Consider the following 17,443-nt stretch of genomic DNA (forward strand, 5'->3'; position numbering starts at 1 on the left):
GGTCTTGCACAGGCTTGTTTAACTGGAAGGCTGCAGCTTGGGCTGGTGATAGTTGAGTTCCAGCTCTTTGCTGCCAATACTGGGCAACTGTGGTGTAGCATTAAAAACATAATGTATGGGGTGTTAAGGGAGGGGTTAGTACCTCTGGTGGGGGGACAGTCTGTCCATCTTTGGTCCCTACCCTGCACTCAGCTCTCACCTGTGGCTCCTAGAAGCTGTCAGCAGGTGTCAGTGGCCACAGTCCCAAGAAATGTCTTTGACTGGCCAGCAAAACCAGGTGAGGGCAGCCAATGGATCTCAAACCCTCAATTCTTCCTAGGAGGATTAGATTCTAGTATAAGAGGCATCTGAACAAAGTTCCTTTGTAAGAGCATGGCCTGAGCTGGCCAGTTAAGTCCCGCCATTTCTCTTCAAAAGTCGCATTGTTTTCTCCTAGTAAAAATGTTTCATGAGCTGCATACTATTTTTGAAGGAACGTGGGTGGCGCTGTGGGTTAAACCACAGATTCTAGGACTTGCTGATCAGAAGGTCAGCGGTTCGAATCCCCACGACGGAGTGAGCTAGGGTGAGCTCCCGTTGCTCGGTCCCTGCTCCTGCCAACCTAGCAGTTCGAAAGCACGTCAAAATGCAAGTAGATAAATAGGTACCACTCCAGTAAACGGCGTTTCCGTGCGCTGCTCTGGTTCACCAGAAGCGGCTTAGTCATGCTGGCCGCATGACCCGGAAGCTGTACGCCGGCTCCCTCGGCCAGTAAAGCGAGATGAGCGCCGCAACCCCTTTCCGCCGGAGTGGTACCTATTTATCTACTTGCACTTTGACGTGCTTTCGAACTGCTAGGTTGGCAGGAGCAGGGACCGAACAACGGGAGCTCACCCCGTCACGGGGATTCGAACCACCGACCTTCTGATTGGCAAGTCCTAGGTTCTGTGGTTTAACCCACAGCGCCACCCGCATCCCTACACTGTCCAACCCCCTGCATTGCAGGAATCTCAACTAATGCGTTCATGACTGATAGCCATCCGGCATCTGATGCCATGCTGTTACCAGACTGGTCCTTTTCCCACTTCACCTGGTTGGGTGCCGTGTCATCTTCAGATGGAACTCAATAAGCCGGTGTGTGTGTGCTTTGGCTGATGCTAGAGACACAGGATTGCCTTGCTCTGTTCTGGACCCAAGTGGCACGACTCATGCAACACGTTGGCAACTAATATACACACAATAATTACCAAAATAATTATACATTCTTTATCAATCTTCTGAAATATACAAAACCTTGCAGAAAGGCACAGAGACTTACAAACTACCCCACCTAAGATGAACTTATAATGTCTGGTTTCAATGGATTTTTCAAACGCTTAACTCAGTCCTTTGTTTTCTTTATATTTTCAGGTAAGTTCATGAAGGTACCAACAAAGGGTAAGTTTGGTGTTGTTCACAATACAGCGATTCCTCGGGTTACATACGCTTCAGGTTACAGACTCCACTAACCCAGAAATAGTGCTTCAGGTTAAGAACTTTGCTTCAGGATGAGAACAGAAATCGTGCTCCGGCGGCGCAGTGGCAGCAGCAGGAGGCCCCATTAGCTAAAGTGGTGCGTCAAGTTAAGAACAGTTTCAGGTTAAGAACGGACCACCGGAACAAATTAAGTACTTAACCCGAGGTACCACTGTACTGAGATGCTAGTGAAGTTGTAGACAGGGTGCCGGCGTTTTGCACCCGTTTCACCCTGGCAGTCCAAGTAATCAAGAGGCTGCTGTTTGCCCCCGATGGGGGCCCTTGCAGGTAGCACACTCCCAAGGTAGTTTTCTGGGCTTCTTCAGTGGTCTAATCTCAAAGCCTTGATACGTATATTGATATTCAATTTCATAAAGAATACTATTTCTTGGCTTAAGAGACTGATTTGCTTAGCAGCCAAGGAGCTCAGTATGCCGGTGTGTGTGTGTGCTTTTGCTGATGCTGGAGACACAGGCTTGCCTTGCTCTGTTCTGGACCCAAAGCTATGCGGCTTGGGGTTTTCCTGGAAACCTCCTAATGGGGAAAATCTACTGGCGTGTTAATGCTGTGAACCCTTTGACTTTATGCTCAGTCAGTATACCGTATTTTTTGCTCTATAAGACTCACTTTTTCCCTCCTAAAAAGTAAGGGGAAATGTGTGTGCGTCTTATGGAGCGAATGCAGGCTGTGCAGCGATCCCAGAAGCCAGAACAGCAAGAGGGATTGCTGCTTTCGCTGCGCAGCGATCCCTCTTGCTGTTCTGGCTTCTGAGATTCAGAATATTTTTTTTCTTGTTTTCCTCCTCCAAAAACTAAGTGCGTCTTGTGGTCTGGTGCGTCTTATAGAGCGAAAAATACGGTATACAAGTAGACAGACAACTTGTGTATGATTTACCGTATTTTTTGCTCTATAAGACGTACTTTTCCCCCTCCAAAAATGAAGGGGAAATGTGTATGCGTCCTATGGAGCGAATGCAGGCTTTCGCTGAAGCCTGGAGAGCAAGAGGGGTCAGTGCACACCGACCCCTCTTGCTCTCCAGGCTTTAGGGATAGCCGCCTGAAGCCTCCGGCGTGCAGGGGAGAGCAAGACTCTCCTGGCTTTAGCGAAAGGAACCCGAAGCCTTTGGAGCACAGCGCAAATTCCCGCTGCGCTCCAAAGGCTTCAGGCGGCTATCCCTGAAGCCTTCGGAGTGCAGCGGGAACTTGCGCTGCGCTCCAAAGGCTTCGGGTTCCTTTTGCTGAAGCCGGGAGAGCAAGACTCTCCTGGCATCAGCAGAGAGAGACTGTGCAGCGCCCCTTCAGCGAAGCGGGGGGAGCAATGGAAGGGGCTCCGTTTCTACTGCCGCTTCGCTGAAGCAGCGCTGAGCAGAGAGGGGGAGAATTTTTTCCCCCTGTTCTCCCCCTCCTATGGTCCGGTGCGTCCTATAGAGCGAAAAATACGGTGCTTGCATGGTTACAGCTTTGCCCAGGTGGTGTGAAAATAAATAATGGAAAGGGAAGGAACAGTTGGGAGAGGTGGTCCCGAGATTTCATATGACCTGTCTGGAACCCTGTAAGAAAGGCTTTAAAACGCTCTCCCTGTGCTGTTTTCCTGGTAAGGAAAGTTTTTGAGCTATCCGCCTTGCTTACTGGGCTTTGGGAAGATTGCATGAGGCCTCTGGGAAGCTCCCACAGCTTCCCAGAGGCCTCGCATGACCTCCCCAGAGCCTATTAAGTTAGGGGCGGTTCCAAGGGGTCTTCTTGACTTTGTGTCAGCCTCCATTGACCTTCATTCGAAGGAAACCGAATCAGGGAAAATGTAGGCACTGCTTGGGAGGGCAACAATACTATTTCATGTGCAAAGTACTGCACTGTTCAGCTTTGCCTTGTCTTTCACCCTCACAATCCAGCCTTCAGGATTCCCACCAGACCACACCCTTCAGCAGCATTGCCACATCCCCTCCTCATGCGCCTGGCTACAATGCGTGCTTAAGTCAGGGGTCAGCAACTTTTTCAGCAGGGGGCCAGTCCACTGTCCCTCAGACCTTGTGGGGGGCAGGACTATATTTTGAAGGAAAAAACCCCCACGAATGAATTCCTAAGCCCCACAAATAACCCAGAGATGCATTTTAAATAAAAGGACACCTTCTACTCGGGTAAAAACCACACTGATTCCCAGACCATCTGCAGGCCAGATTTAGAAGGTGATTGGGCCAGATCCGGGCCCTAGCTTGCCTACCCATGGCTTGAAGAGTGACACCACCAGCAGCAGTGGGGAGGTGGGCACCAGCGCAACAGCACAAGTGTCGGATTGGTGCTATTGCTTAGCCTACCGAGCACCAATTTCTCTACGGCCCGGTTGCTCTGGCTCCCTTTGCAGCACATTGGGAAGCCAGGTGAACAATGCTACCTGCCCCAGCTGCACCTGACGGCTACACTCTCTCTCTGCCCCTGTAGAAACCCCTGACCAGTGTCTGGGATTTTGCTTCGGACCCTGACCAACATGTGGCCTTCGGAAGGTTCCCCATGAAGGACTGCGGTCTTGGAGGCAGAACATATTTGCCACCACCTACCGTATGTGCTTCTCCAGCATGTTTTATGTATTGTTATAGGATTGGGGTTTGGCTTGGTGTCCGAGGGTCACTCCCCACCCCAACTTGTCCCCAAATCTACCCAACCAGGCCTTTTCCTTACATGGCAAGCAGAAGAAACATGTCAGTTTTTGCAGACACACTGGGTTGTATCCAACATGAGCCGTACTCAAGAGTAAGCATTAAAATTGACACACCTGACTTAGGTCTACCAATTTCAATGGGTACTCAGAACAGAACCACTGAAAGGAATGGATGAGAGTTACAGTGGTGCCTCGCAAGACGAAAAGAATCCGTTCTGTGATTCTCTTCGTCTAGCGTTTTTTTTGTCTTGCGAAGCAAGCCCATTGACGGATTAGTGCTATTAGCGGCTTATCTGCTGATCGGATCAGCTGATAAGCGGCTTAGAAAAAGGGGGGAAGGGGAAAAAACCCGCAGGAACTCGCAAGGCATTGTCGTCTTGCGAAGCAAGCTCATAGGAAATTCGTTTTGCGAAGCACCTCCAAAACGGAAAACTTTTTCGTCTAGCGAGTTTTCCGTCTTGCGAGGCATTCGTCTTGCGGGGCACCACTGTAGTTGTTTTGATCAATTTCCACGGGTCTGTTTCTGGGCAGGAGTAACACTGGACACTGTCTTCAACTTGCTATCGAGGTCTGCGCTTCGGAAAGATCCTTCGTTAGACAAGCTCCACACGTCCCAAATTGAAATACTTTGTCACTTGTACAACTTGTATACAGTGAGATTACACGAGCACCCCCCCACTCAGCTTAAGTCTTAATTCCCCTCGTTTACTGACGCACACCCACCAAACCCCAAAGTCAGTTGCCCTGTTGTTATCTTTTCATTCAGCAGCCTAACAGCCCTCGGATAGAAGCTGTTCTTTACCCTGTTGGTGCGACTAATCGTGCTTCTATATCTTCTGCCTGAAGGCAGGAGATCAAGAAAGTGCTGGCCAGGGTGTAAATCATCCCTGAGAATTTTCTTCACTCTTCTTCCGCTAGGTCAAATCTGTGTCCAGGGCAGCTGTTTACCAGCTCCATCTGGTACGTAGGCTGAGACCCTATCTGCCTGCGGACTGTCTCGCCAGAGTAGTGCATGCTCTGGTTATCTCCCGCTTGGACTACTGCAATGCGCTCTACATGGGGCTACCTTTGAAGGTGACTCGGAAACTACAACTAATCCAGAATGAGGCAGCTAGACTGGTGACTGGGGGCGGCCGCCGAGACCATATAACACCGGTCTTGAAAGACCTACACTGGCTCCCAGTACGTTTCCGAGTACAATTCGAAGTGTTGGTGCTGACCTTGAAAGCCCTGAATAGCCTCTGCCCGGTATACCTGAAGTAGCGTCTCCACCCCATCGTTCTGCCCGGACGCTGAGGTCCAACGCCGAGGGCCTTCTGGCGGTTCCCTCATTGCGAGAAGCAAAGCTACAGGGAACCAGGCAGAGGGCCTTCTTGGTAGTGGCGCCCGCCCTGTGGAACGCCCTTCCAGCAGATGTCAAAGCGATAAACAACTACCTGATACTCAGAAGACATCTTAAGGCAGCCCTGTTCAGGGAAGTTTTTAACGTATTATTATTATTTCATCATCCAGTAGCTTTACGGGACAGCCCATAATATCTTGTGCTGTATTCACCACCCTCTGTAGGCACTTCCTTTCAGATGATGTCAAAGCAGCGCACTACACCGTGATGCAGTATGAGAGGACACTTACCCATAGCAGCCCACTTGAATCTGAAGCACACCTCTACTGTGTATGTGTTCAAAATTATTGCCTGCTGAACATGTCACCAGATAAGCAATATATAAGACTTGTCACTCAACCAAAGATCTATTCCCAGTTCCAACAGGAGCAAAAAAACTGATTTCAAATCTAAGACCGCTCCATTCACCCTCCTATTCTCTAGCTTTCAATTCCAACACCCCTCCTTCAAAATATGCGATGGGGGGGGGGGGGAGAGAGACAAAGATCATGAAAAGACTTCCAAAAAAAAAAAAAAAGCAGCTGTCACGTAATTGTAAACTGGGTTTATTTATTTATTTATAGAAAATGGAATGCCCCGTAAAAGAAACATTTTCTTTTAATGGGGGGGGGGGAGAGGAGGGCAAATTTGCGTGTGTGTGCGGGGGGGGAAGGGTCACATACAGAAATACACGTTACCAAAAACCCCGAATGGCTTTTGTTTCTTTCACATATTGAGCTATGAAGTAAAACAATGAAGGTTAACTTAAAAGTCACAGTCAGTGGTACACTGGGGGTGGGGGTGGGAAGGAGTAGCAGTAGTGTGTGTGTGTGTGTGTGTGTGTGTGTTTCCCCCCCATCTGTTGCCATTTGTACAGTTAAAAAAAAAAACACAACAACGCTGGAACATTCAATAGCGGCGGCTGAAGCGAGGGTCCCCAGGTCTGCTTCCCCTGTCTTCTCCCGAGAAGCCGCCTTCTTGTGACTCTCCACTGTGCGATGGCTGGGCTGGCGGAGCACTTGGCAAGAATCCTCCCCGCCTAAGGAAGGAAGGGAATCACAAACCAACATGAAACAAACAAAAACTAAGTTGGAAACGGAGTTGTTGGACTCTAAAGTTAACACATTTGCCTAAAATGTATGAATCGCTGTTGGAATGGCATGCAAAGGATGAACAAGTTAAATCTGTGACGATAGACTGGGCAGGAGATGTGGGACGCAACATAATGTTTGAAGACTGGGAAAAGATTGTGGAAGAAAGGGGTCAGGTTCACTGTATGTACGGTGTTAAAGGAAAATAATGTATAGATGGTACTTAAGCCCTGTAAAATTAGCAAAGGTTTACCACAAAAGTGATGTTGGAAATGTAAAGAAAAAGAGGGTGCCTTTTATCATATGTGGTGGACCTGCCCCAAGGTGAAAGACTTCTGGGAGAAGATTTATAATGAATTGAAAAAAATGTTGAAATATACCGTATATTTTGCTCTGTAAGACTCACTTTTTCCCTCCTAAAAAGTAAGGGGAAATGTGTGTGCGTCTTATGTAGCGAATGCAGGCTGTGCAGCTATCCCAGAAGCCAGAACAGCAAGGGGGACTGCTGCTTTCACTGCACAGCAATCCCTCTTGTAGTTCTGGCTTCTGAGATTCAGAATATTTTTTTTATTATTTTCCTCCTCCAAAAACTAGGTGCGTCTTGTGGTCTGGTGCGTCTTATAGAGCGAAAAAATACGGTACATTTATTAAGAAACCAGAGGCCTTTCTTCTTGGAATAACAGGTTTGGAATTGCCCAAGAAAGATGTTAAATTGTTTTTGTATGCCGCAACTGCAGCAAGAATTTTGTTAGCTAAGAATTGGAAAACACAAGAAGTCCCAACAGTGGAGAAATGGCAGGTGAAGATGATGGATTTTTCGAAGCTAGCCGACCTGACCGGAAGAGTCCGTGACCAGAAGGAGGAGGAGTACCAGGAGGAATGGATGAAATTCAAAGACTACTTAGTTCAACATGTTAAAATAACTTAATTCGAAAAGCTTGCAAATATCAAATAGGCTTAGGATTTAAATATGTAATGTTAGGAATTAATATGTTTAAAGCTAAAATAGAAAGAAAGAAAGAAAGAAAAAAAGAAAGAAAGAAAGAAAGAAAGAAAGATGTTAAGTGATTAAGTTAATTTTATAAGAAAATTGGTTTTGGAAAACTTAAAATGATATACACTGAAATTCAACTAGGGGGATTCGAGGAAGTCAGTTAACAATGTTACTAAGATTGGTTACAATAGGGTTGAGATTTATGTTTGTTTGTTTAAATTTTTGGAAAATCAATAAAAAAATTTGGGGGGAAAACAAACGAGCAAAAGTTTTTGCATATTGCAAGTCTGCCAGGCATCTCAGTCTGCCAGGACTCAAATCTGCAGCGGGGTCCTGAAGCTTTGGGGGTTGTGTGGCAGGGGTCCATTTGAGCACCAGGTGCAGGGAAAGTGGCAAGGAAACTCTTGCCCCCGTGAGCAAGACTGGGTCAAACACTTAATAGATTAACCTTCTGGATCAAGCCAATGGGCCCATCTAGTCCAGCCCCCTGTTCTCAGAGGCTGACCTGACACCCGTGGGAAACCTGCAAACACGAATCGAGCCCTCTCTTCCCTACTGCAGTTTCCCGCACCTGGAAGCCAAGTTTTTGACCTGCGCTTGTGCACAATATTTTTCTTTTCTTTAAATAAAGGTGTGATAAGCCAAGGCGAACGTGAAACAGTTAAAACTGAACTTTTTTTTAAAAAAAGAGAAAGCAACACTGCAGAACTCGAAAGGAGCAACAGCAGCAATGGAGCTGTGGGTTTGTTTGGCCTTGTTGGAGGAGGAGGAGGTTATGCAACAAGAACTGTCAACTAGAATAACGCTCAGACAGAACAGGAAATTAAACGGCAGTGGCATCTCTAGTGCCACCAGACTTCACAGGATGTGTGTGTAAGGCAGCAATTAATTAAGTAATGCAATGCCAAAAAACAGTCACTCTTATTAGTGAAGCTGGGAGGTAGATTTGGAAAGAGTTGTTCTGAGATTGGGGCGGGGAGAGGGGGGGAGAGCAGTTGGATGCAACACAGAACAAGGAAAAGACAAGTGTAGTTGCTTTATTACTTATTTTAATTTTTTTAATGCTTTAAATTGATTTTTTAAAACTTGTTTTAACCAATCATTAAAAAAAAACAAAAACGTGATTTGAGGGTTTTTGTTTTACAATCAAGCTGTGTGTAAGTCTCTTGAGTCCCTGTCAGGGAAAAAGGCAGGATATGTATAAATATAGAACAGTAATAACAACAATTATTACTTTTACGAAGTAAGTAATTCTGAAGGCAAGGCTGAAAGAAGCTTCTTACCCAGACATTCCACCTCGATGAAAGAAGTGGCCACGCCTCCCTCTGCCCCCACCTGGGGAAAAACCAAGAGGAAGTTTAAGGGCAGGGCATACTAAATACATCTGAGATGCTCTCGGCCTAGTTTATCATGTTTTTCTCCCTAGAACTACAGCAAAAAGGCCAACAAAAGGCGGCCGGGGGGGGGGGGGGGAGAGCTTTGAAAGCAGAGAGATTGTGAGCCTGCAAGGCTAAAGTGTCCTGGTGGTACCCCTTATCGAGTAGGGCAATAAATGCTTCGATTTTACAGAGCAGGAACTGAGGCAGAGACAGCAGCTTGGCAAATTTCACAGGATTCCACGTAACAACAAATGTGCCCTGCTGCTCAGTGTCTCCCAACCTTTTGAAGCCCATCTGCCCCTTTAGCCAACATAAAAATCCCACGTCCCCCTTAAAACTTAGCTCCTCCTAAGTATTTTATTTCAGTTTTCGAATGGATTGAAATTTTGCGACTTTTAATTTTTCTTACTTCTGCAGTACATGTTTTTGGAAACACTCTCCCCAACCTTTAGATATCGTCCCTGGTGAAGAAACACTGCTCTGATGGATTTCTCTCTTCCACCCTTCCCTTGTCTATATAACAGGCTCTTTGGACAAGTACCCACCACTGGGCCTTGGGTCCACTGATTTCTATGCGGCTACTTTTGAGTAGAGCTTAGCATCAGCATCCCTGGGGGCGGGGGGAGAGAGAGAGAACCCAGCAGCTGAACAGGAAGAGAGTTACCTCGCCACCGCTCATGATCTCGCCCCATTGCACCCCCATTGTTGCTCTGCCAGGAGCGATCTTCGAATTTTCTACCATGATCCCCCCAGTCGCGCCCATCTCTGGAAAAAAAGAAGTGAAAGGTTTACTTTATTTTAAAGACATCTTTTTTTATCTACCTGCAGAAGAAAGCACTTAAATTCCTTCAAAACACATATAGACAAACATTTTGAATTCTCAACTTTGATAGCTGTATTTCCTGAAAGTTTCTTTCTCTCTCTAGGCCATGATAGAAAAATGGAGCCTCTGTGTTCCACCACTGAATACCAGATTTTGGGGACAGGCAGTGGAGGACAGCATTGCTGTCGTGCTATGCTTGGGATACTTTTTGGGAGTACCAGAGCTGGAAGTGGTTGAAAACGGGATGCAGGGAGTAGGCGGACCCTCACTCCATCAAGACAGAGGTGACTCTAAAATCCTGATGCACCGCACCCCCACCCCCGTGACATATAATTCTTATTATTCAAAAAGTGAACTACAGTGGTGCCCCGCAAGACGAATGCCTCGCAAGACGGAAAACTCGCTAGATGAAAGGGTTTTGCGGTTTTTGAGCTGCTTCGCAAGACGAATTTCCCTATGGGCTTGCTTCGCAAGACGGAAACGTCTTGCAAGTTTGTTTCCTTTTTCTTAACACCGTTAATAAGTTGTGACTTGACTTCGAGGAGCAACTCATAGAAAGCGGTGTGGTAGCCTTTTTTGAGGTTTTTGGTGATTTTTGAAGCTTTTCCAAAACTTTTCCGACGCCGTGCTTCACAAGATGAAAAATTCGCTAGACGAAAAAACTCGTGGAACGAATTAATTTCGTCTTGCGAGGCACCACTGTATTCATATGGAGGGAGCCTAAAAGGCCATTAACTGTTAACAACTCATTCTCAAACTGCCCCCCTTAAAAATCAAAATTGCCCCCCTGTGGGAACTACGGGTCTACACCCTTCCAACTCTGCAATTCTATGATTATTTGTATTATTTATTCATATGCAATTCTGTGATTATGATTGATTATTCTGCCCCGCTGAAAACACACTCCTTTCTTCAACTGTGAGCCTCTTGGACAACAGAACTATTCAACAGCTAAGCTGCTCTATATATGCAAGGACACTAAGACTTAAGCGCTGCTCCACCACCACCTGAGTACACTCACCGGGAATGTGGGGTTATTCCCCTTCCCTCGCTCAAGCGCCTGTCAGACCCATAGCTGCTCCAGCCATCCCGGGAGTGGCGTTCTGGTCCCCCATGGTGGTCGTCTGTGTGATGCTGCAGGAGCAGAGACAGGAAATGGTGTCATGCACTCGAAGAAAGCAAGCGCCGTTTAGTCTTAAGTGTGTTTTGCACTACCAGGCTCACAACCAACGCAGCTCACCTGTCCGTCTCGCTCTCCCATTATTCCTCGTGACCCTTCTCTCCTGGAAAGAACAATATAATCGACATCAGGCTCAAGGTTAAAGGAGCACCGGCAACCTGTTCCTCTTGGATAGAGGAAGAAATTCATGCTACGCTCACTCAACTGCAACATTAGCTTAAGGATAGAATCCATATTTATCCTAGGGTGCAGAAACTGTACCCCCCTCAAGCTGACTTGAACTCCTTTCAGCCCCAAAAGTCAAGGTCAGGGATTATAAGATTTAAGTGGTTATCAGCTGTAATGATTAAGATAATGGGGGGGGGGGAGAGAAAGAAAGGTGTAAAATTAAGTGAAATTAAGGGTGAGGATTTGCTAAATGAATAATTTGAATTGGAATACAAAGAGGGGAGGTATGAGGAGGTCCGAGAAATAAGTTAAAAGAAAATAAGTGAATGAAATTATACGTGTTGTTAATTTTTTGTATTTTTGTCTTTGTTGTATAATTTTTGAAAATTTAATAAATATACTTTAAAAAAAGGTCAGGGATTATAAGAATTGTAGCCTAGCAACACCTGAAGAGTCCTCTTCCCAGATTTATATACTGCTTTTTAAATCCAAGGCTGATTCCCAAAGCAGCTTACTGTTACAATACACAGAAAGCTGCAAGGAGGTGTGTAGATTCTCCAGCAGGTGGTGAAAAGGCTCTCCCTTCCAGAGGAGTTACAGGTAGACTCGAGGGCTGACTGATATGGCATCTCAGTGTAGGCTTGTTAGAGCCACCCAGTCTGCAAAGTAACAGGCCCTCGCCTCCCTTCGCCACAGAAGGCATTTTGCTAGTGAACATTGGCTCATTTTGGAGGTGCCCAAATAAATCCCACACCTTTTAACTAGGATGCCCTAGGTAGGAATGACACTGTATTCTTCACATCTCCCCCGCCCCAGACAATCCTTCCTAGAAATTTCTGCCTGGGTAAGACACAATTCAGAAAATGAGCTGTATAACCTGCTTAGGGAATTTTTGTTGTTGAAGGCATATAAATTATTATAAATAAGCACCTCCCCCACCAAGAGGCAAAGCTCATCATTCTGCTGGCTCACCTGTCCAGGGAATGGTCTTGGTACCGCCCACGATCCCTGTGATCAAAGTCATGGAACCGGTCCTGGCGGCTGAAATCCGAGCGATGGCGGTCATCCAACGCCATCCGCTTTGCCTCTGGCCAATATGGTTCGTCTCTCCTGCAGGGGGGCAAGAAGGAGGTAGAGGAAGAGGTCAAGACAGGAGGTTTCTAGCCACTCCGTGTTCTTGGTATATCAACACGACAAAACAAGATCGAAGGAAATAAAGACATCCCATGGACAATAAAATGGCTTTGATAAACAAGGGATTATCATACTCTGCCCCTCAATCAATAAAGTACATATAATATCACTCAAACAGCTTAATTCACTTAACTGAATGCTTTAACTCAGGGGCAGCTCATGTGACCCCCTTAAGATGTTGTCTCAACTTCCATCAACCCCAGCCAGAATGGCTGACAGGCAGGGATGATGCGAGATGTAGTCCAACAGCACTGGCTACTCCCTGCTTTAATCTAAATTAAGCCCCCAAGTATTTGCCTCCTCCCAATCCTTTGTTATTTCTTTCATCAGGCTATGCGATGGTTGTGGCAAAGAGACAGCTCCACAGGAAAAAAAAGGTCCGTTTCCCTCAATGTCAGACCTTTGTTGGCATGAGACAGCAAAGATGAACCAATAGTCTGATCAGTTATAAGACCATTTTCTAGGTTTCCCGCTGGAGCAGTGCAAACTGCGTGGAATGCCCTGACTCCCTAGGATAGATGAAGAGTCCGATACAGCTCTTCAAACGCCTGCAGACCCCTAGTATATGCTTCGATAAGAAAGCCTACTTGTGAAGGTGTTAAAAAAAACCCCCACACAACGCTAAAAAGAGCATGAAAGGATATTGTTAGGAAAATCTGCTGACACAAGACTGTATTAGTAATGTGCCAAGAATGTTCAGGCAGGAAAAACTTGTCCTGGAGCTAGTCTGATAGAGCGGAAGCATCCTGTTCCTTCTTGCAGGTGTGCTTTCCCTCTAAGAATGGGACTCAGTTTCTATGCATGCATAAAGTTATATAACAAGATTCTAAAGAATCTCCTGGACTTCCCTCCTCCCCTTTGTGGGTCCTATCGTTAATCATTTCCTCCTGCACCTTTTATGATAATCCAAATATTTTAACCTCTCCATTGTGTCCAAAATTCACCATTAAACTACCAATCCTACTAAATTGATGGGTTGTGCTGAAATGGCTAAAATGACCGGAAGAATCGGAAATCAGGAAGACCCAAATGTTTAATAAGCAATGGGGGAAACTTATAATTTATCTTAAAAACCATTGTAAACAGTTAAAATCGTTAGTAAATCGTTGAGTAAACCTGTCTCAAACATTACAACGGTGTGGTCACCAAAGAAATCCACTTACCCCTCTCCCCCCAATTTCCCTGCTCCTTCCGGCTTCCAAAAGCACATATATGCAGTTTGCGGGCTGGTAGGAGGGCGGTGCTTGCCTAGCTAAAGGCACCACACTGAATCCAACTCTAGATGTTGCTGGGACCATGACAAGTTCCCCACAACTCCCCTCTACAACCATAGGGATTTCCTGAAGTCTGCTCATGGGGAGAGATGAGCTTTACCTCCCGTCTATGTCATACGGCCTCCTCAGGGCCACCCGCCTCTCCTGCTCGTAGCGCAGCTGATCATGCTGCCGGCGCAGCTCCTCCCTCTCGCGCTGGATGCGCTCCTGCTCCCGCCTCCTCTCGCGCTCGATGTGCATCCGCTCTCTTTCCAGGCGCTCCCTCTCCATCCGCTCTCTCTCCAGGCGCGACCGCTCAAACTCCAGCTTCTCCCGGGTGATCTCCAGCCTCTCGCGCTCCTCTTGCTCCCAGATGGAGTGCAAGCGCTGCTTCTGCCGATCGCGGTTCCTGGTTTAAAAGGAGGCGGGTGAAATTTTATGAAGGCCCACCCCCCACAGATGGGAGCCTTAGCGCCCATGAAAAGGTTTAAGGCCGAGAGGGAAAGTCTGTCGGAAGTGGGGCAGCTTCTGAGGGTGTGTCTTGTTTCCTTTCCTCTCTCTACAGGTAAAAAGCCCTTGCCTCACCAGCCTTTTGGCTCTTACCCTGTGGTTTGCAGCCTTCAAGCAGAGACCATCAGCCTGCAGAGGGGGTTCTAGCCATGGTGGAAGCAGTGGAATGCTGACACTGGCAGGATGAGGAGCTGGAAACCCAAGGGCCTAAGGCTGCTATTTATTTTGCATCACTCCCAGTGCTCCTCTCGCTCCTGTTGGCACTGAGCAGCCAGCTGACTGGGACTATCTAGAGCAGCGTCTAGAGCAGGGGTCAGCAACCCGCGGCTCCGGAGCCGCATGTGGCTCTTTTACACCTTTGCCGCGGCTCCGGGGCGGATACTAGCGAGGGGAGGAGGTGCATTGTGCGCCCCAACACTCCCCACTGTGGCGGGCGCTGTACTGGCTGTGACGTCGCATGGGGGCGGTGCGTGCGTTACGATCCTGTATATATAGCATTAAGGTAAGAAACAATATATGCAGTGTTATATTTGTTTTAAATGTCACAATGGTTTTGCAGCTCCCAGGTTTTTTTCCTTTGGAAACGGGTCCAAGTGGCTCTTTTTGTCTTAAAGGTTACAGACCCCTGGTCTAGAGCGTCCCTCTAACAGGTCCAATCATTGCTTCGCCTGCCTTACACAACACCCATGGGGAGGGGGCAGAAACGTAAGAGTACAGGCTTGAAAAGATATTCAGTCCACAGGTCGCATGGGATCACCTCCGTGGAACACAAGCTCCCAACATCATGGGAACGAAGGTAACATTGGGGACATCAAGGCCAGAAGGCAAGGCTGTTGCCGTTATTTATTACCGCGCTTGACAAAAAGGTGGGTTTGATTTGTTTTACATCTGAATATAGGTTAAGTTTGGTTAACAAAGCATTATTCTGATATTTTGATTACAGTATTCTGCTATTTTTTTATTGATTGAGCTGCTTTCTTTCTGCGGTTAGCTGCTTTGTGCTTCCTTTGGGAACAAAACAGCTGTACCTTTAAATGGATGCTTATTCAATTGCTCCATCTGTTTGTTTGTTTTGCACTGCTGTGGTTTCAGCCGAACAGCTACATTACTTTGATGGAAGAACAACAACCCACTTCAATTTATTTTTAACCACATATATATAGGGGGGGGGGAGGAGAGAGTGCCTATGTGTCTTGTAACAAACTGCTCCAAAATGGTAATACCAAACATCTTTCATTCTCTCTAGCCCTCCTCACTGAAGATGATTTCCTACTATGTTCAATTCACATGAGATAGAACCCACATGAGTTTGAGTCTTTATGGTCCGAGGAAGGCCTATTTTCTTAAGCCAGAGCTTAACTGTACAAGCCACCCCCCTCCAAACAACAGGAATTGTACAAACAGCAGAAGTAATTTGAGCCACCTTCCATTTTCAGGCAGAAGCAGCAACAAAATATTTGCACAAACCAAGTTTGTACAAAGTTCTTAACATCAGACCACATGATTTACTTATTTCTTGATGCACAGATTATGTAATTAAATAGGCAGAGCACATAAAGGATCTATTTTCAAACCTGCCAAGATTGTGGCTTCCCAAGTTTCAGAAAATGAGAGGCTTTGGCTATAATAAGAGCCTGATCGTTGAGAGTCCAAGGAGAAGAGGCATGTCTTCAATAGCTGCCTAAATCTGTAAAGGTAAAGAGACTTACCATTCTGTTTCCTTCTTTCCAGCATGTGGGAGCGCAGGTAGTAAAAAGATTAAACTCTGCTTCCATCAAAAAGCAGAGCCAGCAAACTTTGGCATCCCAAACCAGGAGCGAAACTTCTGTTTCAGGATGTGGAGGAGGTGCAGGACTTTACAAAAGTCCTCACAAAACCATTAACAGTTAAAGGACTCCCAGGTGACCCTTAAAAAAAGGTGTTGTATGTGGCAAAAACAAAACATAGCAAAACCCCTCCACCCTCACATGAACGCCTACATAAGCCTCACAGCACAGCCTTCTGTGATGGCTGGCAGTGGTGGCGGTTGTAGGTCTGCTTGCTCTCCTGTTTGTTCAGAAGAGAACCTCATGCCACACACCTCCATTCACATTCGCTCAGCAGAAGAGGCAGAAAAGGGATGTACAAGAAAAGTGTCTACATCACAGGGTGGAATTAAAGAGAGCCTGTTAGGAGGACCCTTCCTGCTGAAGAAGGGATCTGAAGGGGCAAGAGGGAGATAATGTGATGCCTGAAACAAGGAGGGGTGCGGCCAAGGCAGCAGTCTTATGGAGAGTCCTTCCAGCAGCACACCCAAATGGTCAAAGTCAGGGGTCAGCAAACTTTTTCAGCAGGGGGCTGGTCCACTGTCCCTCGGACCTCGTGGGGGGGCCGGACTGTATTTTTTTAAAAAATAAATGAACAAATTCCTACGCCCCACAAATAACCCAGAGACGCATTTTAAATAAAAGCACACATTTTACTTGTGTAAAAACACCAGGCAGGCCCCACAAATAATCCAGAGATGCATTTTAAATAAAAGGACACATTCTACTCAGGTAAAAACACGCTGATTCCTGGACTGTCCGCGGGCCGGATTTAGAAGGCGATTGGGCTGGCTCCCGGGCCTTAGTTTACCTACCCATGGTCAAAGCGGTTGTGAGGCGCACTGGGAGGGCAGCAATCCTGTTGGTGCCGTTTCCCCCTACTGACTTCTTACGCTAAACCAATCTGCCTGCTGAGGGTGGACCTAAGGGGCCTCAACTCCTGAGGGATAGGCTTGTATTTAAAAATTTTATTTACCACATTTGGATATGGTGCATGCAACTAAGTTTTTTCAAGCAGCATACGGAGACGCTGAAAACATAACCTAAAATTTACACAATTTAAACCAAGTACTCAACAAAATCCTTCTACAGCCTTCACAAACACAGCGACTAAAGAACAATAGGATACAGACTGTCAGAATGCCTTAATGCCTTCAACATATATGTCCTGGAGACACGTTCAATACCTAGGTTTTGCCAGCATGGTCCTCACAGAGGATAAAAAGGAGCAGAGGATGTTGCTGCCATGAGCTCCTCGGAGAAAAGGCAAGATATAAATATAAGCAAATACATGATAAATGAAGATTACTCTTTAAGAAAGGAAGGACTGGGAAAACCCTTAGGCAAAGAGAGAACCATGGGGTGATCAATGATGGGTCTGCGAACAGAACTGTCATCACGAAATCAGCACAAACCCTTGTCAAACTAAAGATGGACAGGGGGCATAGGAGCCAAATCCTAGTGGCCGAGGTCCCTCCACCCCCTCAATAAAATATTTAAGGCCACAGTTCATGGGCAT

At 46.5% G+C, this 17,443-nt stretch overlaps 1 protein-coding gene and 1 long non-coding RNA gene across 2 annotated transcripts in view; one reads left to right on the plus strand and one right to left on the minus strand.

Moving 5' to 3' along the window:
• Positions 1 to 2,214: 2,214 nt before the first annotated feature.
• LOC310697652 lies at positions 2,215 to 7,872 on the plus strand. Its single transcript, XR_014521139.1, has 2 exons — positions 2,215 to 2,352; positions 6,706 to 7,872. It is a non-coding gene; the product is annotated as an uncharacterized lncRNA (long non-coding RNA).
• The window catches only part of LOC310697250 (scaffold attachment factor B1-like), a 39,338-nt gene continuing 27,972 nt past the window's right edge, over positions 6,078 to 17,443 (minus strand). Inside the window, exons 15-21 of the mRNA XM_083483696.1 lie at positions 13,731 to 14,018; positions 12,135 to 12,272; positions 11,055 to 11,097; positions 10,836 to 10,948; positions 9,656 to 9,756; positions 8,896 to 8,947; positions 6,078 to 6,566 (exon numbers count right to left, since the gene is read on the minus strand). Coding sequence (XP_083339822.1) covers positions 6,437 to 6,566; positions 8,896 to 8,947; positions 9,656 to 9,756; positions 10,836 to 10,948; positions 11,055 to 11,097; positions 12,135 to 12,272; positions 13,731 to 14,018 — 865 coding nt within the window. The 3' untranslated portion in view covers positions 6,078 to 6,436. The remainder of the gene's footprint in view (positions 6,567 to 8,895; positions 8,948 to 9,655; positions 9,757 to 10,835; positions 10,949 to 11,054; positions 11,098 to 12,134; positions 12,273 to 13,730; positions 14,019 to 17,443) is intronic.

The sequence above is a fragment of the Podarcis liolepis genome (genome assembly GCF_965112155.1).
Source record: "Podarcis liolepis genome assembly, chromosome: 18".
Classification (NCBI taxonomy): domain Eukaryota; kingdom Metazoa; phylum Chordata; class Lepidosauria; order Squamata; family Lacertidae; genus Podarcis; species Podarcis liolepis.